A 22,210-nucleotide genomic window follows, 5' to 3' on the forward strand; every position below is an offset into this window, starting at 1 on the left:
GCGCCGCTTCGTGTCCCAGACCACGGGGAACCTCTATATCGCCAAGGTAAGCTAGAACAGCCTGTACATCGCCAAGTTAAGCTAGAACAACCTGTACATCGCCACGGTAAGCTAGAACAGCCTGTACATCGCCAAGTTAAGCTAGAACAACCTGTACATCGCCAAGGTAAGCTAGAACAACCTGTACATCGCCAAGGTAAGCGAACAACCTGTACATCGCTAAGGTAACCTAGAACAACCTGTACATCGCTAAGGTAACCTAGAACAACCTGTACATCGCTAAGGTAACCTAGAACAACCTGTACATCGCCACGGTACCTCACTGTTCTACCTTTACATTTACATTTACATTTACATTTACATTTACATTTACATGTTTGGCTATATATATATATATATATACATTTACATGTTTTATATATATATATATATATATATAATGAGATTGTATTACATTGAACAGGAAGCATCTTTATGATTTATGGAGAATATATGTGAAGAAAGAAAAAAAAGAAGAAGAAAAGGAAACTAAGTTAAAAGTGCAAAGTTGTTGCTTCATGCTTTTAAATTCTGTTATTATTTTTTAATATTAATTATTGTTGCTTTATCTTGTTTTGCACTTATTTGAACTAAACATCTCAACCCATCCAGGTGGAGGCCCAGGACGCTGGCAACTACTCCTGCTTCGTCTCCAGCCCCGTCATCGGGAAGAGCGTCTACTCCAAGTTCATCTCCCTCATCCCCACCACGGACGAGAGTGAGTGGCTCTAATACTATTTGTCTACTCCTTCTCCTCCTCCTCTCCCTCTCTCCTCCCCTCCCCCTCCTCCTCTCCTCCCCTCCCCCTCCTCCTCCTCCTCCTCCTCCTCTCCTCCTCTCCTCCTCTCCCCCTCCCCTCCCCTCTCCTCTCCCTAACACTCCTTACCCTAAGTTCATTTCCCTCATCCCCACCACGGACGAGAGTGAGTGGGTCTTCTGGAATTAATTTATATACTGTATATATTTAAAATGTACTCTTGTTGTTTATTGTGTTGTACAGACTTGCCTTCTGCTTTGCCTCTTGGCCAGGTCATCATTGTAAACGAGAATTGGTTCTCCACTGAACCTATCTGGTTAAATTAAATAAATAAATGAGGGTTGGTGAGGATGGGAATGGTGTCGATTCCGCTCCTTATTCCGTTCCGTACTTTACAACGAGCCGGTCCTCCGATTTCTACGTCCCCCAGCCTCCCCCTGTGTGTCTGCGGCGATGCAAGGTCTTATTCTGTTGTCCAGCTCTGATTAACCGTCTGATTAACCATTCACCCTTCCCTCCCCCATTCCCCCCCCCCCTGCAGCTCCAGAGAGGAAGTTCAAGTCGGACATCAAGGTCTGGTCACCTGACACCACCGCCCTGGTCGCCTCCAATGTCACACTGGAGTGCTTTGCCCTGGGGAAGTGAGTCTGGGGGGGGGGGGGGAGGGGGGAGAGGGAGGGAGGGGGAGGGAGGGGGGAGAGGGCGGGAGGGGGAGGGAGGGGGGAGAGGGCGGCGGTCACACTGGAGAGCTTCGCCTTGGGGAAGTGAGTCTGGGGGGGGGGGGGGGGGGGGGGGGTGAGAGAGGGAGGGGGGAGGAGGACCCTGGGAAAGTGAGTCTGGGAGGGGGGGCAGGGACCGTGTGTGGTTGTGTTATGGTCAGTGGTAATTTCTTCCCTAAACGTCTGTGGTTGTATTATGGTCAGTAGTAATTGTCCTAACCGTATGTGGTCGTGTTACAGTCATTGTCCTAACCATAACCGTGTTGCGGTCAGCCCCATCCCTCACATCCGCTGGAGGAAGATCGGGGCCACGGACCTGCCTGCCAACCACGCGCTCGGCCACTCGGGGGCGCTGCTGCACATCTACAACGTGCAGTACGAGGACCAGGCCTTCTACGAGTGTGAGGCCATCAACACCAAGTGGCAGGACTGGGAGAAGTCTGAGCTCACCATAGAGGGTAGGTCACATGACCACACACACACACACACACACACACACACACACACACAGGAGTGGGAGAAGTCTGAGCTCACTATAGAGGGTAGGTCACATGACCACACACACACACACACACACACACACACACACACACACACACACACACACACATGACTGGGAGAAGTCTGAGCTCACTATAGAGGGGAGGTCACATGACCACACACACACACACACACACACACACACACACACACACACACACAGGACTGGGAGAAGTCTGAGCTCACCATAGAGGGTAGGGTCACACACACACACACACACACACAGACAGGACTGGGAGAAGTCTGAGCTCACCATAGAGGGTAGGGTCACACACACACACACACACACACACACAGACAGACAGACAGGACTGTGAGAAGTCTGAGCTCACCATAGAGGGTAGGGTCACACACACACACACACACACACACACACACACACACAGACAGGACTGTGAGAAGTCTGAGCTCACCATAGAGGGTATTGACTGATTGATTGATTGATTGATTGATTGATTGATTATTTGCGTATGAAGTACAGACAGTACATCCCAGAGGATAGCACGTAAAAGCGTACTGAAACACTTGTTTCCAACGTGGTCCTCGTTGGTAGACAAAGAACAACAAAGACAAGAACATACAAAAACAACACACCAAGAAACATACAAAGAGCATACAATACACAAGAAACATACAAAGAGCATACAATACACAAGAACATACAAAGAGCATACAATACACAAGAACATACAAAGAGCATACAATACACAAGAAACATACAAAGAGCATACAATACACAAGAACATACAAAGAGCATACAATACACAAGAAACATACAAAGAGCATACGACACACAAGAACATACAAAGAGCATACAATACACAAGAAACATACAAAGAGCATACGACACACAAGAACATACAAAGAGCATACAATACACAAGAAACATACAAAGAGCATACAATACACAAGAACATACAAAGAGCATACAATATACAAGAACATACAAAGAGCATACAATATACAAGAACATACAAAGAGCATACAGAGGGCCGAAGAACATAATCTCCTATCTGCAAATTTTTTTTAAATCTTAAAATTACAATAAAAATGTAAATTAAATTAAATTAAATTAAATTTAACAAAATTAAAATCTTACAGAATTTTTCAGATAGGAGGTTATGTTCTTCGGCCCTCGACAATACACAAGAACATACAAGATACAATCAAGTAGGTAGGTCACATGATCACACACGCCACAGAACTTAACAGGATCAGACATCACAGAGATTGTAAAAACCAAGATGGCGGTGGAGTAAACCAGCTTCCTTTATAAGGCTTTGGTAATACATTTGTGTCACGGTCTGGTCAACTGGTCCGCAAGTCGGCATCTGGTTTAATGATCAGACTTTTCTTCAGAAAAATGTAAACACCTTTCAGCGTTGTTGAAAACCAACGACACATCGCTAGTCAACTAACACAGCTTGTTTTGTGAGCCTGCTAACAATGTAAAGTAGTGTTCTAGTTAACTAGGTAGCAGTGGGGATTACTCACCCAATCCATTGCGTTGCAGTATTTTAGCTTGACTAGCAGGGTTGTGTTGTGATTCTCAACAACATTGAAATGTATTTCCGAGTTTCAAAAGAAAAGTGAACATTTTGATTGATAGCCGACTTGGCAAATGACAAGACCGTGTTACATTTTATTGTATTATTTTGTATTCTGTTCTATTTTATTCTATTCTTGTCGTTAACTTGTACATGTGTAGTAACACTGTCATTACTGTTGTAATAACTGATAATATTCTATGATCTACTTTGTGGTAGTAATTGCTGTGTTATTGCTGTGCTGTGATTGGCTGCTCTGTGTTGATCCTGTGTTCTGATTGGCAGCTGCCCCAGAGTGGGCGGTGACCATCAACAACACCCAGAAGGACGTTGGTGTTGAACATTCCATGTCCTGCGTGGCCACGGGCAAGCCTGCCCCCGAGATCCGCTGGCTGAAGAACGGATACTCAGTAAGGCTGCCCCCCCCAAACTCCCCCCCCCCCCGCTGTCTCAAAGACATGGTCCCCCCCTCCCTCTGTCCCAAAGAGATGGTGTGTCCCGCCCCCCCCCCCCCCCCCCGCTGTCTCAAAGAGATCGTCTGCCCCAAACTCTCCCTCACTGTCTCAAAGTAGTAGTAGTTGACCCCCAAACTCTCCATTACAGCCTCCCCTGGTGTTCTACCTCCCCCAGCCTCCCCTGGTGTTCTACCTCCCCCAGCCTCCCCTGCTCCAGACTGAAGGGGTTTATGGGTAACTGTGTTTTTCTCCCCAGTACGGCAAAGGCGAGCTGCGGTTCTCCAGCCTGACGTTCGACGACTCAGGGATGTACCAGTGCATCGCCCAGAACCACTGGGGAACCATCTACGCCAACGCAGAGCTGCGCGTGATTAGTCAGTCTGCTCAGTAAACCGGCCTCCCATTGGCTCATATATATATAGAATTAGATGGAGGGGAGGGAGGGGGAGGAGAGGGAGGGGGAGAGGGATGGCGGAGAGAGAGAAATTACAATAAAGTTGAATCTTATTTTGGAGCAGTTTTTGGGTTCAGCGCATGTCTCTCTCTCTCTCCCTCTCCTCCCTCCCTCCCTCCCTCCTTTCCCCTCCCTCCCTCTCTTCCTCCCTCCCTCCCCCCCCTCAGTAAACTGGCCTCCCATTGGCTTGTATATATATATATATATATATATATATATATATATATATATATATATATATATATATATGTGTTACGGTACATGTGGGAATACGGTACATGTGGGAAAACCAGGGTTAGGGTTAGGTGCTACGTCGACTTGGTACATGCTGGCATGTCTAACCCTAACCCTACCCCTAACCCTAACCCTACCCCTAACCCTAACCCTAACCTTAACCCTAGCACCGTAGCACCTAACCCTAACCCTAGTTTTCCCACATGTACCGCATTCCCACATGTACCGTAACATATAAAAGCCATATATACAGGGTTCCCACGGGTCCTTGAAATCCTTGAAAGTTTGTGAATTTGAGAAAAAAAAATCTAGGTCTTAATTTTTTTTGAAAATAGACATGGGTCATTGAAAGTGCTTGAATTCCCCTCTTTCTCTCTCTCTCTCTCTCTCTCTCTCTCTCTCTCTCTCTCTCTCTCTCTCTCTCTCTCTAAAAAAAGATATATATATATATTAAAGTTTTACTTTTAGCTCGTCAACTATTGAATAAGTATCTGGATTACACATATTTCACAATATATTGTTTTGCTGTGCTGTGGTAGAGAAGGCAAGAGACTATCTAGTGTTCACACATTCAAGCCTCTCTTTTTAATTGTTGTCTGTGAGCGGATAGTTCCTATTATATCAATTCTCATCTAGGTCTGTCTTAAACTATGCCGTGTGGGGTCCTTGAAGTTGAGGGAATTGAGTCTTGAAAGTCCTTGAAAGGTGCTTGAATTTGATGTTTCAGAAGGTGGGGGAACCCTGTTTATACATAGATAGATAAACATTTAATAAGATAATGAATAAGATAATAGAAATGAATAAAAAGACATGGATTGAAGTGTTAGTGTTTAATTAGAACTGTTGCAAAACAAATCAGTTAATATTAATATGTAATATTCCTGTCCCCCCCCCCCTCCCCAGCCTGCGCCCCCACCTTCAAGCTGAACCCAGTGAAGAAGCAGCTTCTGGGAGCGAAGGACGGTCGCGTGGTCATAGAGTGTCGACCCCGGGCCGCACCCAGACCCAAGTTCACCTGGACCAAGGGCAAGGAGCTGCTGTTCAACAACTCACGGTCAGAACCACACAACCACACAACCACACAACCACACCACCACTCCACCACACAACCACAGAACCACACAACCACACAACCACACCACCACACCACCACACCACCACACCACCACACAACCACACAACCACACAACCACAAAACCACACCACCACACCACCACACAACCACACAACCACACAACCAGGGCTGCGTTGAAATCTAGAAATCTGATCAGCACTCATGGGATGCCTCTTGTCCAATCAAATTACTTGGGTCGCTCTATGACGTTGAACCCAGTGTGCGCTCTCAGAGCGAATTTACGAACGCAGCCCTAGATTTGGGTTTGGATTTATGAAACACAGGATAAGATGTAAATTCCTTTGTGCAGGCACGTACGTGAGAGTGTGTGTGTGTGCGTGTGTGTCGTCTTGGTGGTGAGTGATTCATGCGGTGGGGGGGGGGCTGGGGTTAGGTTTAATTTCGGACGCATCATCAGTAGTGTTCCTCCAGGTCATGGGGTGTTTCGGCCATCACACTATACACCCTCGCCAGAGGTGGCCAGCTCAGGGGGATCAGCCCCGAACTTGCGTCAATCCTAATTCGTCATGAGAATGGCTGACGTCTCATGAGACTATGCAAGGCAGGGGCGTCCTTTTCCCTGAGTCAGGCCTAAGCTGACCGCATACCTTCTGGTTGGCTACTTCGGGGCCCAGCAGGGATCTTTCCTTCTCATAAAAAGCCACTGGCTGCTTCTTTCGGCTGCTTCCGATGCAGCTTTGATGGCTGAACGCAGGCTTTGGCCTCTGATTCCCAGGTCTGTAAACAATCTGGTGGTAGATCTTGCCACAAACCCTCTGCACCCCACCTCCACTGGGCGGACTTCAGTGTTCCAGCCGCGGTGTTGTGCTTCGGCGGCGAGCTCAGAATAGCGTAGATGTTTCCGCTCGTAAGCTTCATCCACTGCGTCCTCCCAGGGTACGGTTAGTTCAATGATGTACACCTTTTTTAGAGAAGGGGACCAGAGAACCAAGTCAGGTCTCAGGGTGGTTATGGCGATCTCTTTAGGAAACACAAGCTGTCGTCCAATATCAGTCAGCATCTTCCAGTCGCGGGCCAACCGTAGCTGGCCTCGCTCAGATGGTGTCGAGCTGCTCCTGGTAACCTTTGCCCCTCACGGACAAAGGTAATTGCCTGTTGGTGGTTGGATGCTGATGGCGGTAGGGAGTTGGTGGCAGCTCGTTTGTCCTCCAGGGTGGATGCAAAGATCTTCAGGACTTGGTTGTGACGCCACGTGTAGCGTCCTTGGGCGAGACTAGTTTTGCATCCTGAAAGAATGTGCCTGAGGGTGGCTGGCGTGGAACAAAGGGCACACCCCGGGTCTTCACCATACCACTGGCCAAGGTTAACTGGTGTTGGAAGGACGTCGTATGTAGCTCTGATAATAAAGCTCAACTGCCTCGCTTCCATGGCCCACATGTCCTTCCAGCTAATCTTCCTCCTCTCCACACTGTCCCATCGCGTCCACTGTCCCTGCTTGAGTGGGAACAGGGACAGTGAGTGAAATTGGGAGTGAGTGAAACTGTCTCAACTGGGAGAACTCTGAACAACAGTTAGGATACAGAACCAAGAACCCCACAGTTCAGAATCAGACTCAGAGAATTACATTTAGAACCCACGGTTACAACCGGAGAATTAGAATTAGAACCCATGATTAGAACCAGAACATTTTAATTAGAACCCACCATGAGAACCGGAAAATTTGAATTAGAACCCATGATTAGAACCGGAGAATTAGAATTAGAACCCACAGTTAGAATCAGTTAGTTAGATAGGCTCCTGCCCCCTAAGGGCCGTTAGGTTCGAGAACCATGGGTTTTCAAGGCTACCCACAGGATCTAGGATCTAGGAGCATGGTTACATGTACGTGTGCGTATAGGGAGGTGGGTAATGTGTGTGTGTGTGTGTGTGTGTGTCTGTGTGTGTTTGTGTGTGTGTAGTATCTCCATCTTGTTTGACGGGAGTCTCCAGATCCTCAACGCCACTAAGAATGACGAGGGCGTGTACACCTGCCTGGCTGAGAACGACCGCGGCAAGGCCAACAGCACCGGAACACTCAGCATCACAGGTAGGTCACATGACCTAGTCACCTGACCCAGTCACCTGACCTAGTCACCTGACCTCAGCATCACAGGTACCTAGTCACCTGACCCAGTCACATGACCCTCAGCATCACAGGTACCTAGTCACCTGACCTAGTCACATGACCTCAGCATCACAGGTCGGTCACCTGACCCAGTCACATGACCCTCAGCATCACAGGTAGGTCACCTGACCCAATCACATGACCCTCAGCATCACAGGTAGGTCACCTGACCCAGTCACATGACCCTCAGCATCACAGGTAGGTCACCTGACCCAGTCACATGACCCTCAGCATCACAGGTAGGTCACCTGACCTAGTCACCTGACCTCAGCATCACAGGTACCTAGTCACATGACCCAGTCACCTGACCTAGTCACCTGACCCTCAGCATCACAGGTACCTAGTCACCTGACCTAGTCACCTGACCCTGTCACCTGACCTCAGCATCACAGGTACCTAGTCACATGACCCAGTCACCTGACCCTCAGCATCACAGGTACTTAGTCACCTGACCCTGTCACCTGACCTAGTCACCTGATCTCAGCATCTTCGGGTACCTAGTCACCTGACCTAGTCACCTGACCTAGTCACCTGACCTAGTCACCTGACCTAGTCACCTGACCCTGTCACCTGACCTCAGCATCACCTGACCCTCAGCATCACAGGTACCTAGTCACCTGACCTCAGCATCACATGACCCTGTCACCTGACCTAGTCACCTGACCCTCAGCATCACAGGTACCTAGTCACCTGACCCTGTCACCTGACCTCAGCATCACAGGTACCTAGTCACCTGACCTTAGCATCACAGGTACGTAGTCACCTGACCTAGTCACCTGACCCTCAGCATCACAGGTACCTAGTCCCCTGACCCTCAGCATCACAGGTACGTCACCTGACCTAGTCACCTGACCCTCAGCATCACAGGTACCTAGTCACCTGACCTAGTCACCTGACCTCAGTGTGTGTGTGTGTGTGTGTGTGTGTGTGTGTGTGTGTGTGTGTGTGTGTGTGTGTCTGTGTGTGTGCCTGCCTCTGTGTGTGTGTGTGTGTGTAGAGGCCACCTCCATCACGGTGGGTCCGGAGGACACCGAGGCGTCCGTGGGGGAGGAGGTGACCCTGAGCTGCTCAGCCGACCACGACCCCTACCTGGAGGTCACCTTCATCTGGGCGCTGGACTTCGGGGTCATCGACCTCTATGCCCCCAACAGCCACTACCAACGGGTCATGGTAGGGAGGGGGGAGGGGGAGGAGAGGGAGGGAAGGGGGAGGAGAGGGAGGGAGGGAGGGGGGAGAGGGAGGGGGAGAGAAATTACAATAAAGTTGAATCTTATTTTGTAGCAGTTTTTGAGTTTTGAGTCCCCCTTTTTCCCTCCCTCCCTTTTTCCCTCCCTCCCTCCCTACTTCCCCCCCCCCCCCCCCCCCCCCCTCAGAGTCGCGAGGGCAGTGGTGACCTGGTGATCAGCGACGTGCAGGTGTGGCACGCGGGACGCTACACATGCACAGCCCAGACCGTGGTGGACAACGCCACCGCAGAGGCCACCCTCAGGGTCAAGGGTCAGTACCCAGCATACTCTCTGTCTCTGTTCCGTACCACGTGACCTAGCTTAGCAGAACTGTTCGGGAGATAACTTCTGTGATGATACTTACAAAGGAGAATAGAAATAAATCTTATGACATTCTTCACTGTCTCTCCCTCTCTCTCTCTGTCTCTCTCTCTCTCTCTCTCTCTTCCCTCTCTGTCTCTCTGTCTCTCTCTCTGTCTCCTTCTCTCTCTCTTTTTTTGTCTTGCTGTTTTTCATTATCTCCTCTTCTGTCTTTCACATCCCCTCTCTGCCCCCTCCCTCCTCCCTCCCCCTCTCCTACCCCCCCCCTCCCTCCTCCCCCCCCAGGTCTCCCAGGCCCCCCGGGGGGAGTGCGTGTGGTGACCATCGGGGACACCTTTGTGACGCTGGCGTGGAGTAAAGGTGCGGACCGGGGCGTGCCCCTGCTGGGCTACACCGTCCAGACCAGAGACGCCTTCGCCAGAGACCTGGACGACTGGAGGGACGCCGTCACCTGTGAGTCCCTGGTCTGGCCAATAGGGGGCGACGTTACTGTACAGTACACACATTATAGTCATAGTCAATTTATTTAAACACGCACCAAACTACACTGGTTTCGGGCGTCCTGGGCGCGGACTCTAAAACTGAGAGAAAAGATGATGGAATATAGTAACACAGACGGGTAAGGACAACAAAATAAACAGAATAAACATGGAGGACACATCCAACATTCATAACACAGAGACCAACACCTAGTGTACCGTCACCTGTGAGTTCCCTGGTCTGACCAGTAGGGGGCGACGTTACGTTACTGTACAACACACACCAACCGACATCTAGTGTTGTTGAGTTCCTGGGCTGGCCAGTAGGGGGCGACGTTGCTCTACAATACACACACCAACACATAACTCCTTCAGATCAGCTGTGATAGATAGATAAATAGGTAGGTTGGTAGGTAGATAGATAGATAGATAGATCTCTTTCCACCCCTCTCTCTCTCTCTCTCTAAAGCGGATTTTCACCCTGTAATCCAGTGGATTTGTCTGTCTTCATTATACAACAGTAAACACATTCACAAAGAAAATAATATGCTTCAAAAACGACCTCTAGTGTTCCTCATAACATCCGTGGTCTCTCCCCCTACCCACCAGCCCCCACCACCCTGGACGGGGCAGCGGAGGGGGCAGACGTGACAGACCTGTACCCCTGGGTGGAGTACGAGTTCAGGGTGGTCGCCACCAACGCCTTCGGCGTGGGGGAGCCCAGCGTCCCCTCCCTCAAGACCACCACCAAGGAAGCAAGTAGGGATGTGTGTGTGTGTGTATGTGTGTGTGTGTGTGTGTGTGTGGGGGGGGGGGGGGGGGGGTGTAGGGACCACCTCATAGAGGGGTGGGTGTTTGTATCTCACTCCTCTGTGTGTGTGTGTGTGTGTGTGTGTGTGTGTGTGTGTGTGTATAACCCTCCTCTGTGTGTCTCAGTCCCTGTAGAGGCTCCGTCAGACATCGGGGGCTACGGGGGGAGAGACGGGGAGCTCATCATCACCTGGACGGTAGGTAACCCTCACACACACACAATAGACTCATAATCTAGCTTCCTCTAACCTCCATTTCTCTCCTTCCCTCCCTCCCTCCCTCCCTCTCCCTCTCTCCCCTCCCTCCTCCCCCCCTCCCTCCCTCCCTCTCCCTCTCTCCCCTCCCTCCTCCCCCCCCTCCCTTCCTCCCTCTCAGCCGGTGGATCCTAAGTTCTACTCTGGTAAGAAGTTTGGCTACGTTGTGGCCTTCAAGGCTCACGATGCGTACGACTGGTGGTACGAGACCATCGCTGAGCCGGCCACGCGGCGCTTCGTCTACAGCCACGAGAGCTTCAAGATCACCAAGGACGACTTCCAGGTCCGCTCATGTGTGTGTGTGTGTGTGTGTGTCTCACACTCCTCTGTGTGTGTGTGTGTGTGTGTGTGTGTGTGTGTGTGTGTGTGTCATCAGTATTAGGAGTGGGCTATAAATGGGTAATTTTTTGCTTTGGTTAGGTCTCAGTTTTTTGGGGTATTCCATTTGCCCTATCTCCATATGAAACATTTTTCGGCTTCAGGTCCAAGAGAAAAGTGTGCAAGGCACAAATCCAAGATGTCCGCCGTTTTTTCCCTGAAAAATCTCATTTTTAGCCATAACTTTGTCATTTTGGGGTCTTTTTACTTGGTTGTGGTGTGTTTTGGGGGTCAAGCAATCTAGAAATAGTCACAAATCATCATATGTTGAGTTGAGACATATTTCTGACCAAATGTACCCTTTTTTCTCCATCCATCCATCCCTCTATCCATCCATCCCTCCCTCTATCCATCCATCGCAGGTGAGGGAGTTTCAGGTGAAGGTGAAATCGTTCAATGCCAGAGGAGATGGCCCCTACAGCCTCACCACGGTGATCTACTACCCCAGAGATGGTAAATACAGTCATATTCTACCCCAGAGATGGTAAATACAGTCATATACTACCCAGAGATGGTAAATACAGTCATATACTACCCAGAGATGGTAAATACAGTCATATACTACCCAGAGATGGTAAATACAGTCATATTCTACCCAGAGATGGTAAATACAGTCATATACTACCCAGAGATGGTAAATACAGTCATATTCTACCCAGAGATGGTAAATACAGTCATATACTACCCAGAGATGGTAAATACAGTCATATTCTACCCAGAGATGGTAAATACAGTCATATTCTACCCAGAGATGGTAAATACAGTCATATACTACCCAGAGATGGTAAATACAGTCATATTCTACCCAGAGATGGTAAATACAGTCATATACTACCCAGAGATGGTAAATACAGTCATATACTACCCAGAGATGGTAAATACAGTCATATTCTACCCAGAGATGGTAAATACAGTCATATACTACCCAGAGATGGTAAATACAGTCATATTCTACCCAGAGATGGTAAATACAGTCATATACTACCCAGAGATGGTAAATACAGTCATATTCTACCCAGAGATGGTAAATACAGTCATATTCTACCCAGAGATGGTAAATACAGTCATATACTACCCAGAGATGGTAAATACAGTCATATTCTACCCAGAGATGGTAAATACAGTCATATTCTACCCAGAGATGGTAAATACAGTCATATACTACCCAGAGATGGTAAATACAGTCATATTCTACCCAGAGATGGTAAATACAGTCATATACTACCCAGAGATGGTAAATACAGTCATATTCTACCCAGAGATGGTAAATCTGCATGTTGAGAATTGTGAAACCTCACAATCGAGCAAAACGTCTTGTTGTGAAAAAAAGTTGTGTTTTCCGTTTTTTCGCGTATTACGAAAATTGAAGCGTCGAAGAACCCACTCAATATCCTAACCAACAGTTTTACATTCACTAAATACCTACAATTTGTGAGCAAACTTTGGTGGGCGGTAGTATTTGTACTAGTGTGGTGTGTATCCCCTTAGTTTCAGCCACCCCCCAAAACCCCCCAAATAGCCATTAGGTGTGCGTGAGTCTGTTTGTTTACAAGACGGACGCTGCCATCAATGACTGTATCCACAAAGAAAGTTTCGTCGATCAACATACTAATCACTGTTGTCTGGCGACACACCTGCTCTGTTTTTGGGTAAGTGTGGGATACGTGCGTTGTTTACTAAGCTGTGTGTATGTTTACTAGGCTAACCAAACAAGTTTGTATCCACTTGTTGCCGACACACCGACAGTGAGTTACACGTCATAGCCAAACGTGTTCGTTTGTTAATTAGTGTAGTGAGTTACATGCATTATTTACTGTTTGAGTGTTTACTAGGCTAGCCAAACAAGCGTTAGCTTGTTAGCTAGCTAGCTAGCTTTGTTAGAGATATTATAGAAAACGTAAATGCTTCTGTAATGAACGGTAATGTTGTGTGGAATCAAAAATAATGATTCATTCACGAACTGCACTGCAACATCACTCATACATATTTAGCAGCTTGATGCTGGAGAATGTTGCTGATTTGTATATTTGCTGTAGAATAATACTGTGGATTTAAATTATTTCACTAGCCTACTTCTCTCTGTGCAGTATGTGTATACAGGATGACTTCACCAAGTACAGTACACTATGTTCATGAGAGTCTATGAGACTGGAAAGCATGCAAGCCCACACCATAGAAGTGTCCACAGCTCTGACCTGAAATGTTCTTACAGAATACGAGGTGAAAGGTTCTGAGAGATGAGACCTTGATGTGAGTCACCAGCACTTCAGGTATTTGTCATTGTTATTGTATTAGAAATTCTATTTTATGAACATAGTAGTATTTCATAAAAATGGTGTGTTGGTAACAGTGGGCAATCATTTTAAATGTCTTCTTTTTTTATTACAGCTTTGATGCCCAGATGGGATGGGAAGGGAATCACCAAAGTCCCACTAGATGCTTAATACAACACCATTCTTTTTTACGGTTCTATTATTGATTTGCTCAATCGTATCTTGCCTTATTGTTTCCTTTTGCCATTTTTTCCATTGCCATTTTGTTTTCTCTTGCTGCTGCAATGTCGACAGAAACTGAAGCCATAACAATTTTACTCTCTCTTGTACTTAAAAAGGGGTAGTGGTGGTCTAGTGGATAGTGAGTTGGACTTGTGATCGGAAGGTTGTGAGTTCAAATCCCGCCTGAAACCACACCACTACTAGTGTGCCCTTGGGTAAGGCACTTAGCCCTCAGTTACTCCAGGGGGAATGTCCCTGTAATTCGTAATTGTAAATCGCTTTGGATTAAAAGCGTCTGCTAAATGGCAAAATTATTATTAATTACTTGTATAATGGGATGTAATAAACTTTTGGCACACATGGCAATAAAAGGAATCATGAATCTTGAATTATTATTATTATTATTTAGCAATTTAAACATGTCAGCCTTGCAAGTTTCCTGAGGGTTAGCTGACAGACCTCACTGACAGATGACGGGTAGATAATGACAGGTAGTGTAATGGGGGAGTGGTTGTCCCGGGGGAGTGGTTGGGGGTGGAGTTAACCAGCTAGTGTTCCCACCTATTACCTGCCTGTGAAAAGTGTCTGAAAACTATGAGGCTGAATTTCTCTGTTTGTTGATTTGGAGGATATGGTAATAGTAAGTTAATAGTAAGATAGTAAATACACTTATACTACTCCAGATATGGTAAATACAGTCATCTATGGTCCATGGGATAGAAGACAATACTGGAGAATCAACCTACTTCAACTAACTACCATGTAACCCTTAACCTAAACCTTAACCTAACTCAAGGAATTTCATATCCCATGTTTTCCATGTTATCTATATGTCCCTATAAGCTCTACAATATGTTTTATTTTCCTCCCTCTCCCCCTCCCTCCCTCCCAACTCCCTCCCACCTCCCTCTCTCCCCCACCTCCTTCCCTCCCTCCTCCCTCTCCCTCCTTTCCCACCCTCTCCCCCTCCCTCTCTCCCAACTCCCTCTCCCTCCCTCCTTTCCCACCCTCTCCCCCTTCCTCCCTCCCTCCCACCCTCTCCCCCTTCCTCCCTCCCTCCCACCTCCATCCCTCCCTCCCTCCCTCCCCCCCCCCCAGTGCCCACAGAGTCTCCTACAGATGTGTATGCCCGGCCCGTGTCCTCCACCGAGGCGGTGGTGTGGTGGCTGCCTGTCATGGACACCGGGACAGGCCTGCAGCAGTACATCGAGGGATACCAGGTACCACGTCCCTCCGCTTGACCGCTGACCCCTGTCCCTCTCTGCTCTACCCTCCTCCTCCCTCTGCTTGACCTCTGACCCCTGTCCCTCTCTGCTCTACCCCCCTCCTCCTCCCTCTGCTTGACCTCTGGCCTCTGTCCCTCTCTGCTCTACCCTCCTCCTCCCTCTGCTTGACCTCTGACCTCTGTCCCTCTCTGCTCTACCCTCCTCCTCCCTCTGCTTGACCTCTGAGCCCTGTCCCTCTCTGCTCTACCCACCTCCTCCCTCTGCTTGACCTGTGACCCCTGTCCCTCTCTGCTCTACCCTCCTCCTCCCTCTGCTTGACCTCTGAGCCCTGTCCCTCTCTGCTCTACCCACCTCCTCCCTCTGCTTGACCTGTGACCCCTGTCCCTCTCTGCTCTACCCTCCTCCTCCCTCCGCTTGACCTCTGACCCCTGTCCCTCTCTGCTCTACCCTCCTCCTCCCTCTGCTTGACCTCTGTCCTCTGTCCCTCTCTGCTCTACCCTCCTCCTCCCTCCTGCTTGACCCCTGACACCTGTCCCTCTCTGCTCTACCCTCCTCCTCCCTCTGCTTGACCCCTGACCCCTGTCCCTCTCTGCTCTACCCTCCTCCTCCCTCTGCTTGACCCTTGACCCCTGTCCCTCTCTGCTCTACCCCCTCCTCCTCCCTCTGCTTGACCTCTGGCCCCTGTCCCTCTCTGCTCTACCCTCCTCCTCCCTCTGCTTGACCTGTGACCCCTGTCCCTCTCTGCTCTACCCTCCTCCTCCCTCTGCTTGACCCCTGACCCCTGTCCCTCTCTGCTCTACCCTCCTCCTCCCTCTGCTTGACCTCTGAGCCCTGTCCCTCTCTGCTCTACCCTCCTCCTCCCTCTGCTTGACCTCTGAGCCCTGTCCCTCTCTGCTCTACCCTCCTCCTCCCTCTGCTTGACCTGTGACCCCTGTCCCTCTCTGCTCTACCCTCCTCCTCCCTCCGCTTGACCTCTGACCCCTGTCCCTCTCTGCTCTACCCTCCTCCTCCCTCTGCTTGACCTCTGACCTCTGTCCCTCTCTGCTCTACCCTCCTCCTCCCTCTGCTTGACCTCTGACCTCTGTCCCTCTCTGCTCTACCCTCCTCCTCCCTCCGCTTGACCTCTGACCCCTGTCCCTCTCTGCTCTACCCTCCTCCTCCCTCTGCTTGACCTCTGACCTCTGTCCCTCTCTGCTCTACCCTCCTCCTCCCTCTGCTTGACCTCTGACCTCTGTCCCTCTCTGCTCTACCCTCCTCCTCCCTCTGCTTGACCTCTGACCTCTGTCCCTCTCTGCTCTACCCTCCTCCTCCTCCCTCTGCTTGACCTGTGACCCCTGTCCCTCTCTGCTCTACCCTCCTCCTCCCTCTGCTTGACCTGTGACCCCTGTCCCTCTCTGCTCTACCCTCCTCCTCCCTCTGCTTGACCTCTGACCTCTGTCCCTCTCTGCTCTACCCTCCTCCTCCTCCCTCTGCTTGACCTGTGACCCCTGTCCCTCTCTGCTCTACCCTCCTCCTCCCTCTGCTTGACCTGTGACCCCTGTCCCTCTCTGCTCTACCCTCCTCCTCCCTCCGCTTGACCTCTGACCTTTTCTGTTTTTTTACCCAATTGGAATAGATAGGGAAGTTTTAGGCCTCATTGATTGACACCGGCTCTGACCAATCCTGAACGATCTCTCTCTCTCTCTCTCTCTCTCTCTCTCTCTCTCTCTCTCTCTCTCTCTCTCTCTCTCTCTCTCTCTCTCTCTCTCTCTCTCTCTCTCTCTCTCCCTCTCTCCCCCCTCCCCCTCTCCCCCCCCCCCCCCCCCCCTCAGGTCAAGTACTGGAGGAAATACGACGACACAGAACCGGGGGCCAACCGGATCTTTGTGTCGAGCTCAGAGAACCAGACACGTCTGGAGAACATGCTGCCAGACTCCCACTACCTGATAGAGGTGCGGGCCTACAACGGGGCCGGGTTCGGACCCCCGGGGGAGCACTGTGAGATGTTCACCAAGAGACCCCGTAAGAACTGCCCCTCAACACCTACTACACCTGCCCTCAACACCTGAACATAGAACCATAGAACATAGAACCACAGAACATAGAACATAGAACCATAGAACCAATGAGCCTGGCCCCTGATTTCTACCTCCTGTGTGTGTGTGTGTGTGTGTGTGTGTGTGTGTGTGTGTGTGTGTGTGTGTGTGTGTGTGTGTGTGTGTGTGCAGCCCCCAGCGTGGCCCCCAGGCTGTGGCGCTGGATCAGCCTGACGGGCCAGTGGCTCTACATCTGGTGGGACCACATCGACTACGACTGGTTCGGCAACATCTCCTACCCCCTGTACTACAAGGTAGGAACCGTGTGTGGGTGTGTGTGTGTGTGTGTGTGTGTGTGTGTGTGTGTGTGTGTGTGTGTGTGTGTGTACGTGTGTATTAACACCTGTGTGTTAACAGGTGATGTTCAGGAAGACAGGCTACATCTATGGGAAGGTGTACCTGTGTGTGTGTGTGTGTGTGTGTGTGTGTGTGTGTGTGTGTGTGTGTGTGTGTACCTGTGTGTATGTGTGTGTGTGTGTGTGTGTGTGTGTGTGTGTGTGTGTGTGTGTGTGTGTGTGTTAACACCTGTGTGTGTTCCCAGGTGATGTTCAGGAAGACAGGCTACATCTATGGGAAGGTGTACCTGTGTGTGTGTGTGTGTGTGTGTGTGTGTGTGTGTGTGTGTGTGTGTGTGTGTGTGTTAACACCTGTGTGTGTTCCCAGGTGATGTTCAGGAAGACAGGCTACATCTATGGGAAGGTGTACCTGTGTGTATGTGTGTGTGTGTGTGTGTGTGTGTGTGTGTGTGTGTGTGTGTGTGTGTTAACACCTGTGTGTGTTCCCAGGTGATGTTCAGGAAGACAGGCTACATCTATGGGAAGGTGTACCTGACCGGGTGGCACTTCATGGACTTCCCCATGCCCCAGCTGGGCGACTACGAGATCCAGGTGCGCGGGCGCTACGAGGGGGGCGACGGCCCCATCCGCAAGATCAGGATCCAGGGTAAGACACAGGCTCTGGGGGGGGGGTTTGGGAAGTGTACCCAAAATAAAGCTAAAACCTGAACTTTATCAAATGTAAATTAGGGCTGTCAATCTTAACGATCGCGGGGGGGGAAAAATATGTGATTTAATCATATTATTTATAATATAATACATTACCAAGTTCTATTGACAAACACACACCACTCTAGAGGGGTTTCAAGACAGACTGATTTGTATACTGGGTTACATTCATGACCACTTATCATGTTTACATCGGTATAGACGCTAGTCTCTCTCTCTTCTGGGTCCTTTCCCAGGTTAATAAGCACACTTAGCTGAGATGAATGAATGAATGAATGAATGGACTTTATTTGTCATTGCTACAGTACAGGTACCAAACAGCGAAATTTAGGAGGGGTGGCTCCCCTGGTGTTAGGAAAGGGAAAAAAAAACACTTTAAAAAAAAAATCACAAGAAGGGAAGGAGCTGGTTTACATAAATAAAGGCTATGTACACTATCCACTGTACTATACTGTACAGATAGACGCCTAGGGTTGTCATATTGCACAATAGTATTATTTCACATTTATTTAAAGTGTCACAGTTTGCAGGCTTGAAATGTACATGTTTGTGCCTCAGCACTACACCTGATTTTTTCAGTCCAGCAGCTGCCATCAAGATGTTATAATAAAGTAAAAGAAAACACAAATACCTCTGATTCCTCTAACCAGTTTGTGATGCATTTCTTTATTCCAACACCGCATATGTTTTTGTTTTATCTCCCCCCAAAATACAAGGGTTAGGGTGTGGTTAATCAGGATTAATCACAGAATATTATTGTGATTAACTTGATAAAAAATGTAATTGTTTGACAGCCCTAATATAAATCTAACATTGTTTATCTAATGTGGTTGTCAGCACTGAAACGAATTACCCCGCTATATCAATACATTGCTATTTAAACTCTGATGATGGCTACTTAAGATATTATCTTTTTTTATCACTTCCTGCCTCTAGAAGTAAAGTTGCAGAAATAGACACTAAATCCATAACAAACACTTTGAATTGCCCCTGTTGTATGAAATGTGCTTTACAAATAAACTTGCCTTGCCTAAGTGGCCTCAAGAGCACTAGAATATAATTTACTACTACAGTATACTATATATAACTATATATTGCTTCATACGGTATACTTCCCCCCTCGTTAGCGTTAATTAGTTAATTAGCTGGCGTGTGTGTGTGTGTTTGGGGGGGGGGGGGGGGGGGTTGAAAATCGCATTATAGGATTTCATGTCAGATTAAACAAACGTTTGTTCCAAAGACCACAGCACCAATATGACGGGGTTGTACTTCTGGGAGGCTGGTGGAGGTAGAAATCGGAGGACAGGGCTCTTTGTAATGTATGGAAAGGAGTTAGGAATGGTATGAAACACCGTTCCTGTCCTCCGATTTCTGCCTCCACCAACCTCCCCTGGGATGGCTTGGCCTCAGGAGAGGCTGGTCAAGGTTGAAATGGGAGGACAGGCTCGTTTGTAGTGTGTGGAAATGTGTCTGTCAGTTAAATGACCTTTCAAGACCTTGTGTCCCCCGTTATCTTACCCAGAACGCTTTGCGTTGTTGTTGTGGTGGTTGTGTTCCTCTCCCAGGCAAGGCGACCCTACTCCAGCCTTCCCTCAGCCTGGCTGTCACATTGCTGCTCTCCCTTTGCATTGTGGGATTGGGGATGTAAGCCGCCACGGTGGCGTGAACGTGGGCGGTGCCACCGGGGGGTGAAAAGGACTCTGGGAGGTTGAGGCAGGGGCCCGTTGGTCGGATGATGTGCGTCCCAATCGGTTAAAGTGGCTTCCTCGACTCCTCGCCTCTCCTCTCCTCTGAAGAACTGACGTGAAAGAGTCGGATAGGATGAACTCTTTCCCGGTGGGCGTCCGTCCGCCATTGTTTTTGTCAATCGGGATGTTTTCATATCAGAGCAGATGAGGGAGAGGGGACAAGGAGAGGAGACGAGGAGAGGAGGGGAGGAGACAAGGAGAGAAGGAGAGGAGACGAGGAGAGAAGGAGAGGAGAGGAGGAGAGGAGACAAGGAGAGGAGAGGAGGAGAGGAGACAAGGACAGAAGGAGAGGAGATGAGATGAGGAGAGAAGGAGAGAAGGAGAGGAGAGGAGACAAGGAGAGGAGACAAGGAGAGGAGACAAGGAGAGGAGACAAGGAGAGGAGAGGAGGAGAGGAGACAAGGAGAGGAGACGAGGAGAGGAGGCCACTTCAAGACTATTGAGATGCACCCACGGACTTTCAAATCTTTTTCTTCCTCTTCTTCCCACGTCAGAAACACACATCTTATGAACGTCGAGACATCACGATGTCAGAGAATTAGCCTCTCTGTTTCTATCTATCTGTTGAAAGTGTGCTAAAGGGAGGTTGACTTTGACTTTTTCGATATGCCTTATGAAACATGTTTTAAACCTTTTTCCTGACATATTTATTCTACATATTTATTCTTCACTTCACATTTCACAGAGGCACAATCGCTTTGGTCTGTGCTGAATCAAGGTAGAGACAAACAGACAGACAGACAGACAGACAGTCCAGTCTCTACATCATGGGCACTATACACACACACACACACACACACACACACGCGCGCGCAGACACACACACACACGCAGACGCACACACAACAGACACACACACACACACACACACACAGACACACACACACACACACACACACACACACACACACAGAAGGAGGACAGGGTGGTATCTGAATGTTTAGCTAAAGAATGGATGTTATGAGATTGTGTGTAGCTAGTATGCCAATTATCAAACCTCTTCCTATCGTCAACCCGTCACAGTGTCATGTGGAATATCTCCTATTTCTTCACAATGTTTTTGCATTTAAAGACGTACGTATACGTAGAAAGTGTAGAGTAGAAAACTAGATGACATTTTGTCTTTAACAGATTTTTTTCATTCATTTGTTAATTTTGTTGTTGTTGTTGTTGTTGTTGTTGTTGTTCATATTGCTTAATGGTGCTGTGTGAAAAGTATTTGGTTTTGTTTTGTTATGAGAATTTTACCTTTTATGTTTTTTTATTTATTTATTTATTATTATTTATTTGTTTGTACACTATTTGTCACCCGTGAATATTGCTATAACCGACTTCTGCAACGATTGCTAGCTTTGAATGATAATCTTGTGTTACATGCTAACCAGCTTCATATCTATAGATAGCTCTGTCTTCTGGATGCTCAGGCTAAAGCCATAACGCTCTGACCAGGCCTTGACTTCAGGCTCTAACAAGGCCTTGACTTCAGGCTTAAACAAGGCCTTGACTTCAGGCTCTGACCAGGCCTTGACTTCAGGCTCTAACAAGGCCTTGACTTCAGGCTTAAACAAGGCCTTGACTTCAGGCTTAAACAAGGCCTTGACTTCAGGCTCTGACCAGGCCTTGACTTCAGGCTCTAACAAGGCCTTGACTTCAGGCTCTGACCAGGCTGTGACTTCAGGCTCTAACAAGGCCTTGACTTCAGGCTCTAACAAGGCCTTGACTTCTGTCTCTAACAAGGCCTTGACTTCAGGCTTAAACAAGGCCTTGACTTCAGGCTCTAACAAGGCCTTGACTTCTGTCTCTAACAAGGCCTTGACTTCAGGCTTAAACAAGGCCTTGACTTCAGGCTTAAACAAGGCCTTGACTTTAGGCTCTGACCAGGCTGTGACTTCAGGCTCTAACAAGGCCTTGACTTCAGGCTCTAACAAGGCCTTGACTTCTGTCTCTAACAAGGCCTTGACTTCAGGCTTAAACAAGGCCTTGACTTCAGGCTCTAACAAGGCCTTGACTTCAGGCTCTGACCAGGCCTTGACTTCAGGCTCTAACAAGGCCTTGACTTCAGGCTCTGACCAGGCTGTGACTTCAGGCTCTAACAAGGCCTTGACTTCAGGCTCTAACAAGGCCTTGACTTCTGTCTCTAACAAGGCCTTGACTTCAGGCTTAAACAAGGCCTTGACTTCAGGCTCTAACAAGGCCTTGACTTCAGGCTC

The 22,210-nt window shown here is 48.6% G+C and overlaps 1 protein-coding gene across 2 annotated transcripts in view; it reads left to right on the forward strand.

The window, feature by feature from the left end:
• The window catches only part of cntn1b (contactin 1b), a 30,420-nt gene extending 8,804 nt beyond the window's left edge, over positions 1-21,616 (forward strand). For both annotated transcript variants that reach the window (XM_080537492.1, XM_080537493.1), the window contains exons 7-26: positions 1-46; positions 652-757; positions 1,338-1,437; positions 1,789-1,973; positions 3,888-4,012; positions 4,314-4,431; positions 5,649-5,799; positions 7,779-7,906; positions 8,982-9,154; positions 9,358-9,481; positions 9,817-9,984; positions 10,620-10,769; positions 10,947-11,017; positions 11,196-11,357; positions 11,815-11,905; positions 15,046-15,167; positions 16,985-17,174; positions 17,381-17,502; positions 18,034-18,190; positions 19,818-21,616. The exon at positions 1-46 is cut by the window's left edge and continues 58 nt beyond it. In XM_080537492.1, the coding sequence (XP_080393618.1) occupies positions 1-46; positions 652-757; positions 1,338-1,437; positions 1,789-1,973; positions 3,888-4,012; positions 4,314-4,431; positions 5,649-5,799; positions 7,779-7,906; positions 8,982-9,154; positions 9,358-9,481; positions 9,817-9,984; positions 10,620-10,769; positions 10,947-11,017; positions 11,196-11,357; positions 11,815-11,905; positions 15,046-15,167; positions 16,985-17,174; positions 17,381-17,502; positions 18,034-18,190; positions 19,818-19,900 (2,572 nt within the window). In that variant the 3' untranslated portion in view covers positions 19,901-21,616. The remainder of the gene's footprint in view (positions 47-651; positions 758-1,337; positions 1,438-1,788; positions 1,974-3,887; positions 4,013-4,313; positions 4,432-5,648; positions 5,800-7,778; positions 7,907-8,981; positions 9,155-9,357; positions 9,482-9,816; positions 9,985-10,619; positions 10,770-10,946; positions 11,018-11,195; positions 11,358-11,814; positions 11,906-15,045; positions 15,168-16,984; positions 17,175-17,380; positions 17,503-18,033; positions 18,191-19,817) is intronic.
• The last annotated feature ends 594 nt before the right edge of the window (positions 21,617-22,210 follow it).

The sequence above is a fragment of the Nansenia antarctica genome (assembly GCF_963989245.1).
Source record: "Nansenia antarctica genome assembly, chromosome: 8".
Lineage (NCBI taxonomy): Eukaryota > Metazoa > Chordata > Actinopteri > Argentiniformes > Microstomatidae > Nansenia > Nansenia antarctica.